Below are 25,134 nucleotides of genomic sequence, written 5' to 3' on the forward strand. Positions count from 1 at the left end.
CAACTGATCTTCCATGAGGGTGTCAAGAATATGCAAGGAAGAAAGAATAATCTTTTTTAAAAAATGGTGCTGGGAAAACTGGACATCAACATGAAAAAGAATGAAATTGGACCCTTATCATAAACTATATACAAAAGCCAACTCAGAATGGATTAAAGACTTAAATATAAGACCTAAAACTATAAAATTTCTAGAAAAAAAACATGGGAGAAAAACTTCATGACATTGATCTTGACAATTATTTTTGAACATGACACCAAAAACAGACAACAAAAGCAAAAACAGACAAGTGGGACTACATCAAACTAAAAAGTTTGCATAGCAAAGGAAATAATCAACAGTGAAAAAGGCAACCTGAGATCTCCAAATTCAAACATGGAATTAAGATTTAATAACAGTTTGACGTTGCTTAGGTCCACTTTCTTGTAGAATGGAAGAAAATACTTACAAATCATGTATCTGATAAGAAGTTAGTTTACAAACATATAAGGAACTCCTAAAACAATAAAATCCCTAAATAACCTGATTAAAAAATGGTGGGGAGACTGGGTGGCTCAGTTGTTTAAGCATCTACCTTCAGCTCAGGTCATAATCCCAGCCCCCTGTCTGGCTCCTTGTTCAGCGAGGAGTCTGCTTCTCACTCTGCCTCTCCTCCTGCCTGTGCCCTCTCTCATGCACTCTCATGCTCTCTCAAATAAATAAAATCTTAAAAAAAAAGGGGGGGGGGAAGGACTTGAAGAGACATTTCTCCAAAAAAGACATACAAACAGCAAAAAGGTATATGAAAAGACACTTAACATCATTAATCATCAAGGAATTGCAAATCAAAACCGCAATTGAGATATTGCTTTATAGCTGTCAGGATGGCTCTTATCAAAATAACTAAAGACAAGGAGTTGAGACAAGGGAACCCTGGTACATTGATAAGAATATAAAATGGCAAACCTTCTATGAAAAACAGTACGGAGATTGCTGAAGAATTAAAAATAGAATTACTATATGATCCTGCAATCCCATTTCTAGTTATATATTTGGTACAAAAGAACTAAATTAGGATCTCAAAGATCTTGATGTTCATCACAGCATTATTCACAATATTCAAGATATGGAAATGACCTAAGAGTTCGAATGGATAAAGAAAATGTGATATATACATACAATGAAATATTATACAGCCTTAAAAAAAGGAAACCTTACCATTTGTGAGAACATAGATGAACCTGGAAGGTATTATGCTAAATGATATAAGACAGTCACAGAAAGACAAATACTTCATGATTTCACTGACATTAGCTATCTAAAATAGTCCAACTCATAGAAACAGAGTAGAGTGGTGATTTCCGGGGGCTGAGGGGAAAAGAAATAGGGAATTATTGTTCAAATATAAAGTTGCAGTTAGCAATATTAATAAATTCTAGACATCTGCTGTACCATATTGTGCCTATTGTTCGCAATACTGTATTATGCATTTAAAATTTGCTGAGAAGGTAGATCTCATGTTAAATGTTTTTGCTGCAAAAAAAATTAAATTGTAAAGATTAAAATAAAGTTCACAAAAATAAATAAGTAAATCAATCAATTAAAAATTAAATTAAATTAAATTAAATTAAATTAAATTAAATTAAAAAGTTCACCATGAAGCAAGGGAGTTTAGGAACAAGAAGCTCAAGAATGAGTATTCTACTTATCCTCCCATATTTATATTAAAGACTATAATTTTTTGGAAAGAAATTCTGTGAGAAGATAATTAACTATAACTTATTACTAAAATTGAAGTAGGTTTCCACCAGTATTTCCTTCCTTATAAGTTTTTCTTTAGTACTGGCAGATACAAAGGGAAAAAAGCAAGCAAAATATTAAAATTCTATATTTAAAATACTTGCTATTATAAATGGACAGGATAGTTTCCTATTACAATTGGCTATCTGAGATCTCCAAATTCAAACATGGAATTAAGATTTAATAACAGTTTGACTTTGCTAAGGTCCACTTTCTTGTACTTATTTCTTGCTGACCTCAAATAACAAAAAAGCAAGGGAATTAAATCTGCAGGCTTGTCCTGTAGGAGAATCTGTGGAATAAAGCCACTTTTTTCAAGGGACCAAATACATTCTTCATTTTCATGACAAGGTTTCTGGGAAATAAATCAGCATTATAAGACAAGGCCAAAAAAAAAAAAAAAAAAAAAAAGCAAAATAAAACTAAAGATAAATGCTTTGCTGCAAGAGCATTCACCTTAGATTCAGACAAGAAGGGTTCCTCTTGTGCCTTGCACTACAGAGTACTCCCACACAGACAAGACACCTGAAGACATTTTTATTCTTCTCACCTATAGTTTTATGGGTTTTCTGTTGTTTTTTTCAGGGTGTTTGTTTGTTTAGTTCAGTAAAAAGGTTAATAGATTGAAAGGGTTACTAGAGCTGAATTGAGACCCAAGGCCATAGAATGCAGGGTGGGTGCCTAACTATGAGGGTGGGATGGAAGGGGAAGAAAAAAATCACAATTTCTGCCTTGGAAAGCTAGAGAATTTATATAGAGTTGTTCCTCACAATTGTCAAATGATGAGTGTCCTGTTAAACTGAGTTCTGACAATGACCAGACAATTGAGGTCCCTCTTTCCTCTGCCTCTATGGTTTAGTTTTGGAAAGCACTTAGGACAACTGGAAATCTTGAGTTAGAAAACAGAAGTGAGTGGATCATAGACACACTGACCTTGACTGCTTGGCAAGTTTATGTGCTCTGTAACCCAGTCCAAACTTAGGTAGATTTAGTGCTCGCTTCGGCAGCACATATACAAACTTAGGTAGATTCACTCACTGCTCAGAAGACCTGGGTCTGAGTCCAGCTTTTGACCTGCCCTGTCCTACCATATCCCACTCACTCAGATTCAGAGATGGCAGGGCTCTTTTTGGCTGTTTGCAAGGACTATCACCAGGGAGTAGGCTGTGAGTCCAGGATGGGAGTATGGACAGGTGCATGGATGTAAGCTGATGTATAATATTCAAATATCTAGATATCTGACACAGTCTCCTCTGTGCTTTTGCCCTTCACACAGATGAGCATAGTCTGCATTCTGCAGGCTGATTCAGGCAGATTCTGCAGTTGGTCTTTTTCCAATTGTTTTTACTTTTCCTACACTTTGATTTCCCAGTCTTTTTTCCACCAACTTAACGAGTAGTTCTCTATTTTTTATTCCAATAACTTATCACCCCAGTCTACCTTAACATTTTCTCTACCAAAAATTTTAAAAAATAATAAAGTAAGTAAATAAATAAATAAACCTTTCTCCTGTGCTCTTGACAGCGTCCTGTTCCAAGTGAAAGGCACTAGCTTTCTAAAAGTGCCTTTGGATTATTGAAGCCACTAAGAAAGGCTCAGCAAGACATGCCTAAGCTGCTTAGAATCCACTCCACTGTGGGTATTAAATACATATACAAAAGTCTGAGGCAAAGATTCTTTGTAAGCAGGAGGCTAAAAGCTAGCAGCCTCAGTGTCTTGGGGTCACTGACTAGGTGCTCTCCACATGCTTCATGGGAAACCTCAGCCACTTACCTTGATTTAGAAGACCCTGTTGACTCAGACTCTGGTACTTTGGCTAATAGTATGTTACCATTTTATCCTTTTTTTTCATAACTATGTCCTTTTAGACATTTATTATATTACTATTTATTTCATATTTAACTTAAAATGGTTGTCAGGAAGCCACATTAGAAGCACTGTGAATTATGGGGATATGTCAGTGAGCTCGGCAGAGAGATTAAACTTGAATTTACCTAAGAAACCATTCTTGTCAGTCCTGGATGACAGAAGAAATAGTTAATTAACATTTGTTCATTGAGGGTGGACAAGTATCTATATAACATTTTTTCCATCAAATTAGATTGAGAACATAGCCTGTTAGAGTTTATCAGTTTAATCCCTACACACACTCTTCATTGGGTAGCATTTTCAATGCAATGCTCCAAATAGAAAGTAGTCAGATAAGCTTTTAAAAAGTCTCTATTTTCTGTAAAAATATGTTTAAATATTAAAAAAAAGTCTTTCATGAAAAAAATAGTATGAGAATTTCCATTTTCTTTTGTTTTGACTTCCAGGAAATACAGAAAAATACTTAAACTTAAATATTTAAAATTTAAATATTTAAATATATTTAGCCTAGATGATAGGTACATTTACTTTCTTCCCCTCAACATGTTTGGCATATTTATGAATTTTCAATTATTTTATATATCTATGTGGCTTTACTGATCAAATATATCAAATCAGACTGAAAGCATACATGCACATAAGTTTATTATAAGCTTAAAAATTTACATTATTTTGAATACTAATTAATTTGTTAAGACTAGAAGCTTCATGTTTATATTCTATTAATTTATTTTTTGTTCTACTTAAATCTGACACATAGATATTTTTCTAGGTAAAAAGTCAGGTTCAGAGAGTTTAAATGACTTGTCCTAGATTGCTCAGTAGTAGCATATAATGAAAATTCCAACATCTAGTTTTCTCCCAATTTAGATTTCAAATAACAATAATGAAATCAGTATTAAAAAACGGAAGACATGCTTTTAGAATAAAATCTACCATGTGGCAAAAAAAATATCTGAGAGGTCAAGTTCTCTCAGTTTTTTCCAAGTTTTTATTTTATAGCCTAACAGAATCCAATTCAATGACTGTATAAGCCGTTTTGTTTTCTATATAGTTAGCATAACTAAAAAAAGAGAATTAACAAAATATATTATGTGTATCTTGGAACTAGATGATGAAAATAATTATTATCATGACACTTTCCATTTTGTCAAATTTATAAAACCTGTGGTTTTAGAAAGCAACAGAGCTTAGATTTTACTGTTATAAAGAAAAGGATCTAATGGCTTGCATATTACCTTCTATATCATACATGTCCATGCGTGGAAAATAAAAGGAATTATGCTTTGTGATAATGGAGCTGCTTCTAAATATTTGGCTCAGTAAAGGCAACAAGACATGATTATTATCAAGTACTAAGAATTTCTGGTTTTAGAGGAACATATCTTCAACTCCTAAGGAATTATAAGATAGGTGATTCTTGATGAGACAAGTGAAGATCCTTTCTTCCTTGGGGGAAAAATAAAACAAAACAAAACTTTCCCATCAGCACTTTCTAGTCCAAAGCAAATCATGGTATTTACACTCCTATACTATATTAAATGAGATAAAAGAAGATTTATCTTTCTTGTTACCTTTTAATGAAAGTATATTTACAATTTAGTAATTCTCATTAACCTAGTTATATTTGCGGAAGTGTTGATAACAGTTTTAAAGCTTTTAGGAAGCTTTTAAAAAGTCTGAAAAGTCTGATGTATCTAGTTATCCTTTATATTTTACTTTACTTCTTTAAAGAAAAATCCAATGGGTTTTTAACTTGCTAATATTTGACTTTATGGGCATTCAAATACCACTTAGCTAAATCTTTCCATACATCTTAAATAATTTTTCAAACTCTTTAGGTATGTGTGTTTTGGCTTTGGTGCTATAATAAATGTAGAATTCTAAGAAATCTCATTTAATTATGTAAAGAATTTTGACTTGTGAAATAGTATATTTTTGTAGTATCATCATGGACATCACTAATTGACCAAACTTCAAAAAATTTTAAGTTATACACATTCACATGAAGGTGAACATACCAGATTATCTTATTTAGCTTAGAAATTGGAATCTAAGGATCTTTAAGACATAACTAGAAATAAAAATTTAGAATAAAAAAATTAGTATTTTTAAGACAGAGGGTAAAAAAAATCTTATATTGTTAAAATCCAATACTTACGTTTCTGCTATGTGTCATTCACTTTTCTACCTGAACAAATTGGCATTGGTTGCAAGGGCAGGCCTTGGGCAAATAGAGCAATGGTTGTTTCTGTATCAGTTGCCCTCCCACATGCCCTCTTTGGCTGCTCCATTATTTCAAATATACTTCAGTTGGGCTTGTCTGTGCTAGTATTTGCTCACTTGTTGGGAACTTAGGTGACCTACAGCACACATTCAGGGGCTACAGAGTCAGTTAGTGAATTAGCTTAATTCATTAGATTTTACTAAAGTTCATTTAGAGAACTACGCTCATGAATTATACATATATGAGCAATACAATTCCATTTTAACTTAATCTCATAGAGATACTGTCCACATGTTTAATATTTATCGACAACTTAAGATTTCAGGAGTCTTAAATTAAGAAAGTTTAACTCCCTGGATCTTGCAGAGGGGTCCCAACTTCACTATTCAGTACATTTCCTCTCAGCCTTTGTTCCCAAAAACAGCTCACAAAAGGCTGCAAGTGCTACAGCAGGTTTATTTGCATATGTACAAGCTGTGGTTTCTATCTCCAGAGTATGTAACAAAAGCCAACAAAATGAGCCACAATGGTTATTTCCTGAGGCTAAAGACCATTTAATTTATCTCTAACCTCACAACCTAGTATAACACCTAAGGTACAATGGATACTTGATACATTTTTGTTGAATGAAAGAATAAATGTACAAATGAGCAAATGAATAAATGAACAGGCATTATAGTCCATGAAAATAGAAACATCTCTGTGCTCTCTAATATGGCCAATAACTTACATTACTAGGAGCTATGATTTACCTACCACTGAAATGACTTTAAATTTTTTTTTTTTTAAAAGTCCTTGGTCACACATTATTTTTGAATGGGAAACGGTTCCTCAAATTTCATATCCTCTTGAGGAGGTCATCTGAAAATGGTGATATGTTCAATCACCCTTGATCCCATCTAATATTTTGCCAATTATCTACCCTCACTACCATGTTTATAAGACTGAAAAATAAATTATTTGTGTATAAATCTTCATACTTACATATACATTTAAAATGCATATTCAATAATGCATATATATTCTAATTACTCTATAATTTTAGTAAATAGGGGAAGATTAAACGGACTGATAATTCCCTCAGAGATTTAAAAATACTATATATTATAACAATAGGAAACTAAAGCCTAATTCCTCTCTTTTTACAAATAAGGAAATAAACTTAAATGGGTGAAGTAATTTCCTCAAGGCTATACAGTTAAATAAAACAGTTCAATATATTCCCTATTATTCTGACTCCCAAATCAGTACCCTCTTAATTAAAAGAGGATACTTAGCTCTATGGTAAGTCAGCTAAAATTATTACATGATATAATTTTATTTATTGAAGAGAGGTCATGTTGGGAGTGAAATCCACAAATTCTCAACATCCTGTGCTAACAATAGAGCCTAAGAGTAGCAATCTTGAGTAAATTGCATTACATTTGTATAATTCCAGATATTCAATAATTCATTCATTCAGTAAACATTTATTGACCACCTACTTTGAGTTAGGTACTCAATATGGAAATAAATACAAAACTATCTTTTGCTTTAAAGCATTCACAGTCTAGTGAGATGGACAGATACACCAATAGATAAATTACAGAACAAGGTCATAAATGATAAAAGTTATGAGCAGAATGGAAGGAAAAAAAGATAAAATCTTTATGTAATTCAGAGATACTCGAGATACTATGTATTTATCTCACTTCTGTCCTCATTTCTAACACCAAATGCAAGTTCAGTGGTTTCTCAAACCCACCTTTAGGTTTGATAATTTTCTTAAAGACTCACAGAACTCCATGATACCTATTTGCTCATGTCTACATTTATTACAGGGAAAAGATACAAATTAGAACAAGCCAAAGATACTTAGGCCAGAGTCCTGGAGGATTCCAAACATCAAGCTTCTGTAATCCTTAACACATTACCCTGTCACATCAACATATGTGACAACATACAACAATGTCCAGAACTTTCACTGATTGATTTATTGCCCATGTAGTTGGACTCACTGTAGTACCTTCTACTTCTCCAAGTAATTAAAATGGTGAATGAAACATGTTACATCATAGAATATGAACGTATGTAGTATGTTTCCTTCACTATTTTTATTACATAAGTAAACCATATTTGAATAAGTTATCCTATCATTCTTATTGTATTGCCAAAATTAAAGAACAGACAAGAATTATTGAAGTGTAGAATGACACAGGAAATTTGAGGATGTTTGGTCATACAATTTATAGTCAATTAAGCTATGTAATATTAGAATAGTTTGTTCATGGACTTCTTCAAGATAGCATTTTCTGTTTTTACTTTGTCTTATCAAATGTTCCTGGAGGAAAAGATATCATTTACTATTTTTAAGGACTATAAACATTAAGAAGATGAACCTTATACACATAAAAGGAAAGTGTTTGAAACAGATATGTGGTGTTCATTCAGCATTCCAAATGAGTTTCTTTCACAGGCTTGTTGACCTCTACCTCTAGAATTATCAGTGTCTCAAAAAAACTCGTTTTTTCTCATCTATTTTTTTTCCTGATAGCATTGGTATTGAGGAGAATCCCAATAATAATAAAAAAGAACACTTTCAAAAATATAGATGATGGGTACCTTTAAGATGAAACAAATGCAAATATCTGCTCAGGGATTAACATATTGTCATTTATAAAATGTTTCCTTTTCTCTCCTTTATTTTTTTTTAAGATTTTGTTTATTTATTTATTCAGGAGAGAGAGACACACAGAGAGAGGCAGAGCAGCAGGCTCCCCATGGAGAGCCTGATGCAGGATTCAATCCCAGAACTCCGGAATCACGACCTGAGCCACAGGCAGATGCTCAACCACTGAGCCAACCAGGTGCCCTCCTTTTCTCTCCTAAAGCTACCTTTCACTTTCAGTGATTTTCTCAAACATTTTGAGTTAGAAAATTATATTTTACTTTTTTATTTTGATACTCGCCTTTCCTGTTACCTGTACATTTGAGAAATTTACATATTCTTTGGTTTTCAAATTTCCATTCTCCCTCATGGTTGATCTACTCATGAAGGCACCTCATTTTCTTTCTTTCTTTTTTTTTTTAATTTTTATTTATTTATTTATCCATGAGAGACAGAAAGAGAGAGAGAGAGAGAGACTGAGAGACAGAGACAGAGAGGCAGAGAGAGAGGCATAGACACAGGCAGAGGGAGAAGCATGCTCCATGCAGGGAGCCTAACGTGGGACTCCATCCCAGGTCTCCAGGATCACACCCTGGGCTGCAGGTGGCCTTAAACTGCTGTACCACCGGGGCTGCCCCGCACTACATTTTCAAATCTAAATACCTCCATCTTGAATTACCAATAAACCAAAATTAAAGCAGTTTCATTTAGTGCCTATGACTAGGTTAACTGGCATTTATTCCGTACTGTGAGTAAGAACTGAATGACAAATTCTTTTAGAAAACTCACAAGGGTAAATTACAAATGGAGAAAACAAAACAAATGGAGGTTACAATTATTTTTTAAAAGGAGATTTGGGTAGGTAATAAGATTTATGGTAACATTTTATCATTTAAATATTGTAAAACATTAAGTGCATTCTAAAATAATATGAACTCTCTTATGAGGCATAAATTCAATAGTTTAGGCACACCAGGAGCCCCTCTTTCGTCTTTCCTCTCTTTATTCTTTCTTTTTTACTACTTAGGAAGAACAGTCAAGCAGATATCACTTTTGTGTAAAAGGATGTGGCTCTTTACTCAATAGGCTAAATTATGAGTGGTTATTTATATCTTAAATGTCTAGTTATTTTCTACCTACTTTGTACCATCTAGCACTTGTGAGAACTTCATAAAGAATGCTCGAAGAGTTACAAATAAAGAAAATCTCTTCATGAAAATGTGCCTAAAAGGAAATATCCAGAACAAAGATGGCCAACTGAACAAATATATGTCACATATTTTGAAGCCACATGGAAATGTAAAGGAGTCAGGATGATTTGTATTGAAGAAATAACATAACCTCAATTTCCCATTAACTGATAAATCGTGATTTCAAGATTGTATGATATTTGGAGAAGCTATTACTGCTAGTGCCATACGGAATATAACGCATGAGTCTGGCTGCGGTGCCCTATTATTACAGGTATCATCTGATTTTTGTAATAACAGAGGAGTTAAAATAGGTACATGAATTAAAATCACATGCTCTTAGGCTTCATAAATTTGCAGAATACAAAGCACAGTAGAATATATTACCAACTTAGGACTCACAGATCCCTGAGGTAGAAGGGATAAAATAATGTTACTTCTCTTTTGATAGAAAGAGATCTGGAGGGTTCAAGTGATTTTATAATAAATAAAATGTTAATCAATGACAAACAAAGAGCCAGAGTTCCACCATCCAGGTACAATGACCTTTCCTCTCCATACTCCTCATGCTTCATAAACAACTATGGCAATACATTGTATGATCATTTATTTAGGCCCAAACTCAAGACACTGTGAAGGAAGCTCACTCTCAAAAGTGGTCATTATAAATAGCATTAAAAAGTGGAACTAACATTCTCTGCGGCATTATATCCACCTGGACTTGAACTCCAACACTGCCCCTTAGCAACTGTGTTATCTTTAGCAAGCTATTTAATATCTGAGCTTCAGTTTTGCAAAACAGACTTAATAAATCCTGCCTCCACAGGATTTTTGCAATGATTAAAGAAGAAATAAATTTTTATATTGGTTTTCAATAAGTGACTGATATTTTATTAATTTCAAATGATTAATTAGTCTTCTGAACAGCAAAAGAAAGTAGGTGATATTGTCCTAATTTTAGTGATAAAGACACTGAAGCTTAGAATGTCAAGTAACTTGCTCAAGATTACACTCTTAGTCAGTGATGGAGCCAGGGTGCAATACACATATATAGGACTTCAAATCTCTTATTTTTTTCAGTTTTTAATATGGGAATTCCAGTCCTAGGCAAGGAAATATGAAGTCTGAGAATAAATAAAAAGCAAATTGAGACTTGCCTGTTAATTTTATCCCTCTTTTTGAATTTAACCTTAAAGGTTAAACTAATAAAGGAAACTATATTAATGAGAAACTATATTTTTCCATAGTGCTGAAGTCTTATCTCACATATCACTTAATATTTAAAAGAAGAAAATAGGGGATCCTCGAGTGACTCAGCAGTTTAACGCCTGCCTTCGGCCCAGGGCGTGATCCTGGAGTCCTGGGATTGAGTCTTGCATCAGGCTCCCTCCATGAAGCCTGCTTCTCAGTCTGCCTGTGTTTCTACCTCTCTCTCTGTGTGTGTCTCTCATGCATAAGTAAATAAAATCTTAAAAAAAAAAAGAGGAAAATATAATTTTTCACTGGAGAAACAAAGAAGATCAGAGCTGAACTGTGAGAACTCTTTTGAATCACTAGGCATCAGACAATCCAACTTTACATGGTTCCTATTGATCACAGTGTCACATACAAAATAGTATTCTTGCTAAAAATGTTTAATATGTGGTGGCACCCCAGAGATACCTTCTCCCCCTAAAAATCTCAGCAAGCTTTTTATAGAAAATGCTAAGCTAATTCTAAAATTCATCTGGAAAATCAAAGGCTAGTTAAGCAAAATAGCCAAAATAATCTCGAAAAAAAAGAATAAAATTGGGGGACTCACATTGGCTGATTTCAAGACTTTTATTAATGCTACTTATTTTAAAGGAAATGCAGTACCAGTGTAAAGATAAACAGATCAATAAAACAGGTTAGAGAATTCCAGAATGAGATTCATGCATATGTGGACAACTGAATTTGTTGCATGCAGAAGTAATTCATTTGAGAAAGAACTGTCTTTTTAATAAATGCAATGGGAATATTGGATATCCATATGTAAACTACAATAATAACCTAGACCCATACCTCACACCATGGAAGAGAACTTAACTGTAAATGAATCATATTTGCAAATGTAAAATCTACCAGCACATGGGTTACATGCCAACTGAGCTGAAGCAGGAGTGAAATTTCCAATATAAGCACCTAATGGAATTACAAAATGTTTTTAAATTCTTTTTTTTCTGACACTCTGTCAACCCAAAATATCTGCACATAGGATTTTCGGTGTAGCTGCAGATATAGATAAATAAATGAGAGGAGTAGCCATTAACTCAGGAAAGAAAAGTTAACTTGTCTTCACTTTAGTGTGGTATCCAGATCTTTAAACATTGCTGTGACCTGACTGCCCACAGTTTACATGTATGTGGATAATATTTTTAAAAAGAAGAGTGATTTTATATTTACTTGCATATTGAAATGCTCAAACTATCTGCCTCTGGATCATTCTTAAAAACCATATGCTTTCAATTTGTTTTCTGAGGACCATAATGCAATAGGATCTGAAATTGTTGTATTCTGGTGTTCCTAAAATTTCTCTTTTTGAGGGAAGTGGGGGAGATAGTGGTGAGGAAAAAACAGAACAACATGTGCCTTTGGATGGTATGACAATTGATGTATCATCTTTAAAGCTGTGTACAAATAAGTGACGTTATAAGGTTATAAATAATGAAAGGACATTATCATTACTCTTGCGATGGAAATAATCACTCAGTTAAACACCACTAAAGAACAGCATTGGATTTAGAAGTACTTTGCTGTATTTTCATGTAATAGATCCTTTCTACAGAAAGTAATAAAGAAATCCAATTTGTAAAGAAATATTTTTATTAATAGAACCATTTCTTTATGGTCTACTGATATAATGCCATAATTTTGTCATCATAATGCAGGCTATTGTGTTAATGTGGTAATTCTGTCAGCATAATGGGAAGGGAAAACACTAAGATGACAGTATAAATGGAAGAGATTTTCACAAGTAATAGGCCTTCTATTCCTCTTTCAAAGACTGTGTTTATTAGAAATGTAAGTTATAAACATATCCTGTAAAATTCCACACACTGTTATCATTTTACATCAATACTTTATTCATAAAAAGTTCACAGAAATTACAGTATTACAAAGCAATTTTAAGAGTAGCTAATGATAAAAATGTTGCTCCTATCTAATCTAGTTCTCACTTTCTCTTTTTATTACTGAAATGTGTATGGTATAATTACGCTACAAGTACAGGGTTTATATGAATGAAGTAAGTTATTTTTAAATTATAAAGTAAGTTTATGTAATCCTCTAGCAATAATGCCAAATGCAAATCACCAGATATAAGTGGGTAGTTTTTCTTTACTTCCCTCTGCGTAGTGACTGTAGATGTCTAGCAAAGTCTAAGAGAAATTATTAGAGAGATGAAGTACCATTATGAGGAATTGAATTACCTGATTTCTGAGTTTGAAGATTCTGCCTTTGGTCCTTTTGGCCTATGCACACTGCAGAGTGCAACCATCAAATTCTCACGAGACGAGAACCTCATACTTCAGTGGTGTTGTAAGCCATTTTAGAAAAATAAAAATAAAAAAAGAAGAAATATGTGATCCAGATAAATTGGAGCTTTAGTATGAACAATCTGGCTGTACATGTAGTAGTTTTGATTAATCATATACTATTCAAGCAGAATTCTCTGGTGGTTACTGAATGTTCCAGAGTCTAAAAGCTCTAATGTACATTTGATCAATTTCATTTTAACACCAGGAGAAAAGCTGTCAAACTGCCATTTAACTGAGTTTCTCTCTAAAAGTATAAAACCAACACTTGAAAATTTTAAAAAGCAGGCAAAGTAACTTTCTACCACTCATAACAAAAATGGTATGAAGGAAATACTCCCAATAAGGCAGCAAAACAAATGTATCTGTTTTTTTTTTTGTCTTGCAAAAATATGTGTGTTCACGGTGTATATGTGTGTATTTCTATCATATCACCAAGGTACATTCAAAATATAGCACATTCAAAAATAGGAAAGTTTTTTCAGAGAAGAATGTAATGTTATAAAGTACTTGCAGTGGATTTTAATGTTCCCAACCGTGGGAATACATTAGCCCTATGAAGAACAAATAGAATAATCAATTCGTTAAATGTAGAGAATTTGCTTTAGAAGACTAGAATCTAGGGCACTTGGATGGCTGGCTCAGTGGTTGAGCGTCTGCCTTTGGTTCAGATCGTGATCCCTGGGTTCTGGAATTGAGTCCTGCATAAGGCTTCCCACGGAGAGCCTGCTTCTCCCTCTGCCTATGTCTCTGCCTCTTTCTGTGTGTCTTTCATGAATAAATAAATAAAATCTTTAAAAAAGGGAGGAGATCCCTGGGTGGCTCAGCAGTTTAGCACTGCTTTTGGCCCAGGGCGTGATCCTGGAGTCCCGGTATTGAGTCCCACATGGTACTCCTTAGATGGAGCCTGCTTTTCCCTCTGCCTGTTTCTCTGCCTCTCTCTCTCTCTGTGTCTCAAATAAATAAAACTTTTTTTTTTTTTTTTTTTTAGAAAAAGAAGACTAAAATCTAGGTAAGTCAATTATATTATATGTATTTTTCCATTTGGAAAAAGAATTGATATGTCTTTGGATGTTTTTTAAACTTATTTATCCTACGAATTTATTCCTCATGATTTTCTCAAAAAGAAATGCCAACATAATTGCAATTTATACAAAATATTTCTGCTTAATTGTGAGAAAGTATTTAGACCTTGAGTTAATTGTTGAAGACCTTGACTTTATTGCTATGATATCATTTTTTCTGCTTTTTGTTGATTTGGCAGTTGTTTTCAACCAAGTAGACTTGGAGTCAACAACCAAGTTGACCTCAAACTGACACATCAATTTTTAGGGACATCTCAAACTACCAAATGGAAACATATGTTAATAGGCTATTGTCATTCTAATTAATAAGTGTATATTTAGAATATTAAATTTTGTTCATTAATTTAAAAAATTGTAAAACAAATGAAGGAAAACTACTAGATACATGTTATGAGTTGAAGCCTAGAGATGATCAGTTTACTACAAACTCTTCTATCAATCTAGTAGAATCTGTATTAACAGTCTTCCTCATGAAGACATAACAAAATAAATGATAAAGGAAAAATGCCTTGTTTATAGTTACATCTCTAGACCAACATATAATTTTTTAAGAATTTAAAATATAAAAAATTAGTAATTTTAACCAAAATTATAAGAATTGTGATTATCATACCAGTTTGCCAGTCATTAATTTACTAAACAGATCTTTATTAAGCACTTACTATGTGTCAAAACAGTGTTCTATGTGCTAGTTTTACAATTATGGAAAATATAATAAGTATGTTAACATGTAAATATATGCATATATTAAAAAAACAGCAAGTAAATATATAATGCCAGAAAATTATTCCTGCCATAAAGGAAATAAAACAGGAAAATGGGATAGGAAATTCTGGGTTGCGGTAGCTACTTTGTGGTGCCTAGGTCTTCTTTGAGTAAAATTTGTGGAATAATGAGAGTTAGGTAAGTATCTGGTGGAAGAATGTTTGAAGCAGAATAGAAAAAAAAAAGGTCCTGGGCAGGCATAAGTTGCTACATGTGAGGAACAAAAACATGCTAATAGCATATAATGAAAGACGGGGAGAAAGTTAGATTTTTAAATCAAGGACTTGGGCAGGTTCTGATTCTATAAAGACCTGAAAGGTATGATGGAGATTGGGTTTATTTGAATGACAATGACAAATCAGTGAAAAATTTAAGCAGAAAGATAGGATTTCTCATTTTAAAAGATCAATCTTTCTCCACTGTAGTAGAGAAATAGTGGAAACAATGAAAACAGTTAAGAAGCTATTGTGTTAGTCAAAACAAGAGATAATGGTAGTTTGAACTAAGGAGATAATAGGAAAATGATGTAATCAAATTTGACACATATTTTAGAGACAGAGATGACAAAATTTTTTATAGATTATATGAGATGGTGATCATGACGGAAAGAAAGAATTAAAACACAATTCTTAAGTTTGGAAATTGAATTACTGGATAGATAAGGCATCATACACATAAATGTGAAAGTTTTACTCCTGATAATAGTGCAGTAGTGTGTATCACATCTACCCTCCTGTAGCTAATAATTACAACTCTGGACTAAATTCAGAAAAATCATATGGGTGAAAGTACTGGAACATGAACAAAATCAGACAATTGGTAGAAATAGAAGAAGATGAGTCTTCCAGTTTTATGGCTTTGTGGAGGGGATACTCCCCAGTCAGTACAGGTGGCAGCCAAAACTCAGGGAGAACACTGTCAACTTGAAGATATATTTTCAGAGCAGCACAGAAACTGGGAATTGGGACATCCATAAAAGGGAAAACCATAAAGAAATAACCTCATATACATTGCTTATAAGTTCTAAATAAATATATAGCAAATCCCTGAATTATATATTAATGGGGTAAACTCAAAGTACCTAAGAATTATAAGGAGTTTCAACTGGTGCCTACCAAAAGGGAGACAGAGTTTGGAGTTTAACTTAGCCACCAACCACATAAAATCTTAAAATCACAATATTTGGAGTAACATAAGAAAATATAGAATTTCTATATTTATAATTTGCAATGTTCAGGATACAATCTAAAAATATACAATTAAAGAAAAGAGAAAAACATAACCTAAATTGAGAAGAAAAGAGCAATTTACTCAGATGATTGAGATGAAATGTTTAAATTGTTAGAGAGAGGTTTTAAGCATGCACAGAAAACAAAAGGAAACATACTCCTAACAAATGAACAGATACGCAATTTCAGAAGAGAATTAAAAACTACCAAAAAAGGACCAAGTTTGAATCCCAGGATGAATAAACATGTATGTATTAAAAATACTAGATACTACCAAAAAAGGAACAAGTTAGAATTCTAGGATGAATAAACATGTATATATTAAAAATACTAGATAGGTTTATTAAAACACTAAAAATGACTTATGGAAGATATAAGTATATTGATAAGAAAGTAATAGAAATTTTGAAATATCAAAAAAAGAAGAAATACAGAATAAATGAAGAAAGCCTTGGTAGCTTGTGGGAAAGTATCTAATGTTTTAACTTCCATATAAAAAAAGGGACATAAATAGAAAGAAAACCATACCAAGGTACATCATAGTGAAACACCTAAAAAACAAAGTAAAAAGCTTAAAAGCAGCCAGAAAAAAAATGATGCTACATCAAGTGAAAAAAATTATATGAAGAACTCCAGACTGCTATGGAACAATGACTTGAAAATGATAAATTTAAAAATAAATAGATAAACAAATAATATAAACATTAAAAAACCCTGTCAATGCTGAATTATTTTTCAGTGAAGATATTTTTCATAAATGAAACAGACATATAAGATATATAAAAATAAAGCCTAATACAATCTGTTGTCAGCAGAGCTATATCATAAGAAATGTTAACAGAAATTCATTCAGGTTGAAAGGAAATAATACCAGGTGAAACTCAGATTCTTAGGAAGGAATGGGTACCACTCACTGGAAAGAACAAATGTATGTAGAAGTATAAAAAAGTAATTAATTTCCTTAAAAAAACTACGAATTTAAGAAAAATGATTAACTTTATATTGTGAGGCTTATAGTTATAATAAGTTAGACTAAAAGAGGTTTAAGGGCTATATAAAACTAGTTACAGTACTCTTAAATTTTACATGGAGTGGTACAAATTAAGTCTAAAATAGAACTATGGGAAACTGAAGAAGTATATTTTAATCCCTAGACGACTGTAAAAGTAATGCAAATAGGTATTGGTTAATAAGCTGATAGATTAAATGTTAAAAATTACTCAATTAGTAAAAAATAAAATGTAAAATAAAAGCAGAAGAACAAATACAGGAGACAACAAAAACACAAAGCAAGATGACACAGTTTAGTAGAATCTATTCAATAACTGACTATTAGGAATCAGACTCTGCTTCCAAATTTGCATCAATTGAACAAGGCTCTCCATGTCAAGACATTTTCAGTCAATGCACCCCAGTCATTTTGGTAGTAGATTTTTTAGTCTAGCTTAATTTTAAAGGTAATAACCAAAAGAAGCAAAACACCACCACCAAAGAATAAAAGAAACTTGAAAGAAACTGAGAGACCATAAAAAAGAAAATAAAAGACAAGAGAAAAGCATTCAGAATAGGAAAAGGAAAATTCAAGATAAAATAAAAATTATACTCAAAGATTTGAAAGATAAAGTTGAAAAATCTCACAGAAAGTGAAAGGTATAGAGATAGAAAATGCATATACAGATAAACAGATATAGATGTATGCATATAAACAGATACAGATATAGATGTATAGATGTATATTAATTAAGCAAAACTTTAAAAATTAAAGGGAAGAACCGAATCAAGTCTATGGGTAGAATTTTCAGATAGTCAAGATCTCAGAATATTTTCTTCTCATGCCCTCTTTCTCTGGAAGCAACTAGAGAATCTTTTTTCCAAACTAGAGGAAGAGATAAAGGAAATCTACTGAATGCTGAAGTCCCACTACATCAGTTGTGAAACAGAGGAAGAGTTCAACCAATGTAGAATAAAACAGTCAGAAGGTGCCAAAGGAAAACCATCAAGAAGACAAAAAAAAAAAAAAAAGACAACAGAGGAAGAGCTAAACAGACTGAAATGTTGACATATTTGACCATATTGAAAAACTTAAAAGTTTTATGAGAAACTTGGGACTAAAGTTGTTAACTCCAACGGGGGAAAAAACGTTGAATAAAAATAAAAAAGGATAATCACAGTACATAGGATGTGTTACTAAAAGCAATATTAATAATATGAACATTGAATATTGATTTAGAAGGTCATGTATATATGAGAGGATGTGTGTGGACTCACAGTAGAGAGAGCCAGATATTTATTTTCCATTTTAAGAAATGACAAGTAATGTCCAAATTGAAATGTCAATATGATCAATAAAATAATGGAGAAATGGAGAAGAAAATAATAAAAGAATGAAAGCTCTTCTGTTTAGGAAGTGTGAATTCAGGCAGTGAAGGTGAGGGGCAATGAATTACTGTTTTTCATTATAAACACTAAAATACTATCTTAAAATATTTTTAGAATACTTTTTAAATATGCACTTATATTGCTTTGTTAGAAATATAAATTTTGGGGCAGCCCCAGTGGCTTAGCGGTTTAGCACCGCCTTCAGCCCAGGGTGTGATCCTGGAGACCCAGGATCGAGTTCTGCATTGTATGGAGCCTGCATCTCCCTCTGCCTGCATCTCTGCTTCTCTCTCTCTCGTTCTCCGTGTCTCTAATAAATAGATAAATAAATCTAAAAAAAAAATACAAATTTTAACATTATATTTGACCCAGCATTTCCACTTTTAGGAATTTGTTCATTGTAAATTTGTGAATTGCAATTAGTTCATTGTAAATTAGCAGAAAAATAAAGATACAAGGATGTTTATTTAACTGCCTCTAACAGGGAAATGTGGAAGGCAACTTAAATCACTAATAACATTTCAGTTAAATGCATTTTATGCAGCCCTTAAATATAATGTTAGAAGATAATTTAATGATGTGATAAATTATATTATCATTTTAAATTATGTGTACATATGTATCATTTTAATATACTTTATAATATATAATAATTACATATTTAATTATATACACACACATAGATACACTCCCTTTAATCATTTCATTTATTTATTTATTTATTTATTTATTTATTTGAGAGAGAGAGAAAGAGAGAGAGCGCACGAGCAAGAGCAGGGTGGGAGGGGCAGAGGGAGAGGGAGAAGCAGACTCCCTGCTGTGGGCAGAGCCCAATGCAGGGTTCAATCCCAAGACCCTGGGATTATGACCTGAGCAGAAGGCAGATGCTTAACCAATTGAGCCATTGAGGCGCTCCTAATCATCATGTTTTATGTTTCAGGCCTATTCCACTCTCTTCAAACTTCTGGCTCTTCCCTTTGTCACTGATTCTCTACAGACAAATTTGACTTCTTTTCCACAATGACAGTCAAAGATGTAAAAACAAGCTACATCACCACATTTCCTCACCAAGTTACTAAGTCACCCTAAATCTTACCCATCCACCTTTCCTATTACAATGAACAGAATTCCTTTCTCCAACGAAAGGTTAATTCCTCCTGTGTGATCTGAATCCATACCCTGTCATCTTTCTGAATCTCTACTCCCTTCTTATTTCATATTTCTTCTCATTCTCCAGCTTCTTTCTAATTTTAATTGAGTACTTCGAATAAGCACTTATACATGCTCGATTCTTTTCCATCTCTAACAAAAATCCATACACACTGTTCTGGTATAAACTGAAATATCTGGTAGATGTTTGAGGTGTATGGGTCTGCATTCTGTGCACTCCACTGCAGTTTGGCTCATCTGGTTTAAGGTTTCTGCATTCCTCCAGTGTTTCTTCTATATGAAATGGCACATAAACAAGTGAAAATTCAGGAATGCTCAAATTGTCTCCTAATATATCAATCCCATTTAAACAAATTCACATTTTTAAAACAAGCATGAATTGATTGTACAGAATTTACTGTATTATAATTTTTCTTCTGTGGAATACCATTATAAGTCTTAATTTCAAATAAAGCATCAAATCTTAAATGTTAGTTAAGCTTGAAATTCAAAAATAATACTAAGAGTTTAAGCAAACCATACTGATAAAGAGATCTGCAGAAATTGGTTAGGTAAAATATGCTTAAAAGGAACAAAAATTAACCAATCGAACAACAAATAATAAACAACAAAAAATGTCTTCTGATAAATATAACCCCCAATTATATACGTAGATATAATGTGAAAGCCCTTCTATGTGCTAAAGTGAATGGTTTTGAATAAAATGGAACCACTAAAAATGAATGTTTAGAGAATTCCCTTTTACTCTTCAATAACAAAAAAGCTTATTTTGCATAGACAAATTTTATGCAACATAAATTTAAATTACCCAGAATCTGCAACAGAAAATGGGTAGTGTACAGCATGAGGCTTCCTCAGTTATCAACATCTTTGGAACTGAAGCTCTTCCAACCATGCTAAATATCTATTTTGTGAGAACAGCTTCCTTGCTATATAGTGAAAATGTCGATGTTGATACTCAACAAATATTATAGTGTGTATTTATTGCCTCATAAAGTTAAACTAACTATGTGTTAGCTGTGTTGCTGATGGAAACTTGTCTTAATGTGGTTTATAGTGGTGCTAATTCTGATGGGGTCCCATGCCACAGCAGGATGAGGTAGTAATGCAGTCACTAATTAAAAGAATAAAACAGACTTCACATGTGGCTCAGAGCCCAACTTTAATTACCCTTTGGCTCCAAGGCCTCTAGTAGGGTCATTTCTGCAAGTAGTTTCTTAGGTTGCTGACAGTGCTATCTATACTTGACAAATTTTGGTAAGGCAATGGCAATAGTTTCACCACTGTATTATTAAATTTCATCATAAGATTATGAGGAATATTTAGCTAGCTAGTTGCAAATGATTTAACCTTTCATTGGTAACCCTTTATGAGACAACTTATATGTAAAAAATCAATTCTGTGCTGTTATATTTTCTACTGTAGCTGTGATATCGGTAGTCATCCTATCCTGTATTTATAGCATTAAAGGTTGATTTCAGAACACTAATTTTCAAGCCTCAATACCCATAAATCCTCAACCAATAAAACCCCAATCTAGCAATAATATTACAAGTAAGTCTAATAATATAAACAGACATTTATTGAGGATTTATGTGATAGGCAGTGTTCTATGTGTTTTTTATATATTGTCATTTATACGTCTGCCAAAATCCCTTGGGTAAGTTTAATTATCATCTCTATTTTAGAGATGCCCAGCAACCCAAAAAGGTTAAGTAACTTTCCCAAAATCTCACAGACATGGGAGTAACAGGTCTGGCTAACTCGCATTAATCTGTACTCTTTGTTTTCCTAAAACTTTGGATTAATTTTAAGACATCAGGTATTGGAAGAATAGCACAATGAACATGTTTTTACTCATAACATTTTATCTAACCTACATATCTTTTTTTTTTCTTTTACCTGGTAAACCATCTAGAAGTTGCATAAATTATGACACCTCTCTTCATGTGCAACTCCTAAAACTAACATTTAGGACATTCTGTTTCCTAACATATTGTCATCAAAACACCTAAGAAAAGTAACATTCATCCAATAATATCATCTACTATATTTACATTTCCCCTTTTATTTCTCCCCCAAAATGTCTTTTATAGGTCTTAGATCTAGGATCCATGAAACTTCACTCATTGCATCTAGTTGTTATGGACATTTAATTTCTCTTAATTTGAAGACTCTTGGTTTTTTTCATTTTTATCCTTAGGATATTCAATTTGTGACAGTTGTCTTTTAGAATATCTTATATTCTGCATTGTCTAATTTTTTTCCTCATGTCAACATTAGTGGAGAGTATACAATTGAAGTGATGACATAGATTTCTTATTGTATCACATGAGGAAGTGAGTATCATAGTTTGTATGACTACTGTGATTCAAATACTGGTTGAATCACTCTTAGTGATGCTAAATTTGATCAATTTGTTAAGGGGGTAACAATGGCCTATCTCTATTGTAAAGTTAACTTTTCTTTTGTAATTCATGGTTGACATATTCTGTGACTATTTCATTCCTCACACAAAGATGTTAAGTAAATACTGATAAACATTTCATGAATCAATTACTGTATTGAGGGTTTGCAAAATTATAAATTTCCTTCTACTAACTTACTAACTAGTATTTTTTATATAAGAAACTTCCCTACATTTTTTGCATACCCTATCTTTATACACGCATACATTTTTATTTAATGTCTTATAATAAATAAACATTAACATTTTTCATGTTCAAACATCACAAATTTGGTCAGTGGTGACCCACTTTGTCCTTTTGCTATAGGCCCATCAGTCTTAGAAATCCCTTGTTTCTGGAACAAGATGACTGCAGCTCACCATTTAATTTCCTTTTTTGTTTTTTAAAGATTGATTGATTGATTGGTTGATTGATTTGTGAGAGACACACAGAGAGAGGCAGAGACACAGGCAGAGGGAGAAGCAGGCTCCCGGTGGGGAGCCCACTACAGGACTCAATCCCAGAACACTGGGATCACACCCTGAGCTGAAGGCAGACACGCAACCTCTGAGCCACCCGGGCATCCCTCACCATTTACTTTCTTTCCCCAAACCTATAATTAACCATTTAGCTAAGTCTCAGTATCCTTTTAATAGAGAATATTTTTTTGGAAAATAAATTCTAGTATTAAGTCTATACACGGTTCAAAGTTGTCATTTCTTTTATGTTTAGTCAGGGGAAAGAAACATACGCACACACACACACACACACACACACACACTCCAAGTTTATAATGATACGGACAATAAAAATCCAATGTCACAATAAAATACTTAGAAGAGAACGTATAGGAAAAGCTTCATGACATCAGATTTGGCAATGATATTTTGATTATGACATCAAAAGCAACAAAAACAAGGATAAATTTTACATCAAAATTAAAAACTGTGATAAAAGAACACTATCAACACAGGGAAAATATAATTCAGGGGGAAATATTTATAAGTGATATATCTCAAAAGACATTAATATCCAGAAAGCCAAACAGCCAAATTCTGCCATCAGGAAGTGCGTCCGGGTCCAGCTGATCAAGAACGGCAAAAAGATCACAGCCTTTGTACCCAATGATGGTTGTTTGAACTTTATTGAGGAAAATGATGAGGTTCTGGTGGCTGGATTTGGTCGCAAAGGTCAAGCTGTCGGTGACATTCCTGGAGTTCGCTTTAAAGTTGTCAAAGTAGCCAATGTCTCTCTCCTGGCCTTGTACAAAGGCAAGAAGGAAAGACCAAGATCATAAGTTTTGGTGGTAAAAACAGGACAATAAATTTTCATATACCAGAAAAAAAAATATCCAGAATATACAAAGAACTACACATGTATAAAAAAGATACATATGTGATATATAATTGTATATATCATATATATAATACATATAACATACATACTTATTTTCTTTGAGAAAGGCCTTTTCAGAATCCTTGGCACTTATTTTTTTTTTTAATTTATTTATTTATGATAGTCACACTCAGAGAGAGAGAGAGAGAGAGGCAGAGACACAGGCAGAGAGAGAAGCAGGCTCCATGCACCGGGAGACTGACGTGGGATTCGATCCCCGGTCTCCAGGATCGCGCCCTGAGCCAAAGGCAGGCGCCAAACCGCTGCGCCACCCAGGGATCCCCTTGGCTCTTATTTTTTAATTGGTCTGTGTGTTTTCAGCTGTTGATTCAAGTTTGCATACATATGTCATATATATATGTACATATATATAATACATACATATTAATAAAGAACTTTACATATTTTATATGTCTCTATATATTACACATACACACATACACATATATATGTAACATATAAAGAACTTAACCAAAAAGCAAACGACACTATTTAAAAAAATGGACAAAGGACTTAAATCGTCATTTTTTCTTTCAAGAAGGATTTCTTCATAGATAGGCAAATGACCAATAAGCACAGGAAACCTTGCTAAACACACCTAATCATTACAGACAGTCCAATAAAAACCATAATGAGATACCACCTCACACCCATTAGGGTGGCTAGTACAAAAAAATTAAAAATAGCAAGTGTTGATGAGGATATTAAGAAATTGGAACTCTTGTGCAATGTTGGTGGAAATGTAAAATGGTGCAGCCACTACAGAACAGTATGGTACAGCCTCAAAAAGTTAAAAAGAGAAATACTATGTGATGCAGCAATTCCACTTCTAGGAAATACCCAAAATAACTGAAAGCCGAGACTCAAACAGAGATACACCCGCATTCATAACAACATTATTCATAATAGCCAAAATGTGAAAGCAATTCAGGTGTCCATCAACGAATGGAAAAACAAAATGTGATACACACACACACACACACACACACACACACACTCTGGAGTATTATTCAGCCTTAACAAGTAAATTATGACACATGTTATGCATGACATGAGGACGAATTTGAAGTCATTATGCTAAATAAAATAAGCTCATCACAAACTGACAGGTACTGTGTAATTCCATTTACATGAGGTACCTAGAGTTCTCAGATGCTAGAAAGCAAGTATAATGGTGATTGTCAGGTGCTAGGTTAAGGGAAGAATGGGTAGTTATTATTTAATGAGTAAGGGATTTCAGTTTTGGAGGAAAAAACAGTTCTGGAGAAAAATGGTGGTGATGGTTGCATGATAATGTGAATGCTCTTAGTATCAATGAATTGAATACTTAAAAATGGTTAAATATCAATATCAATATGGTGGGGGGTTGTCCTAATTTGCTTCTCCACGTTTTATCTT

General features: G+C 33.0%; 1 protein-coding gene across 11 annotated transcripts in view; it reads right to left on the reverse strand.

Annotated features, from left to right (window-relative positions):
* LOC144316026 (uncharacterized) overlaps nucleotides 1-25,134 on the reverse strand; it is a 524,958-nt gene that overhangs the window by 165,077 nt on the left and 334,747 nt on the right. For 8 of the 11 annotated variants that reach the window (XR_013381809.1, XR_013381810.1, XM_077901435.1 and 5 more), the window contains one exon: nucleotides 13,162-13,257. The exons of the other annotated variants lie outside the window; for them this stretch is intronic. Coding sequence is in view for 6 of the 8 variants with exons in the window: in XM_077901435.1 (XP_077757561.1) it covers nucleotides 13,162-13,257 (96 nt within the window). In the remaining 2 variants the exon portion in view is untranslated. The remainder of the gene's footprint in view (nucleotides 1-13,161; nucleotides 13,258-25,134) is intronic. 11 annotated transcript variants of the gene reach the window in all.

Source organism: Canis aureus, chromosome 1 (assembly GCF_053574225.1).
Source record: "Canis aureus isolate CA01 chromosome 1, VMU_Caureus_v.1.0, whole genome shotgun sequence".
Classification (NCBI taxonomy): Eukaryota; Metazoa; Chordata; class Mammalia; order Carnivora; family Canidae; genus Canis; species Canis aureus.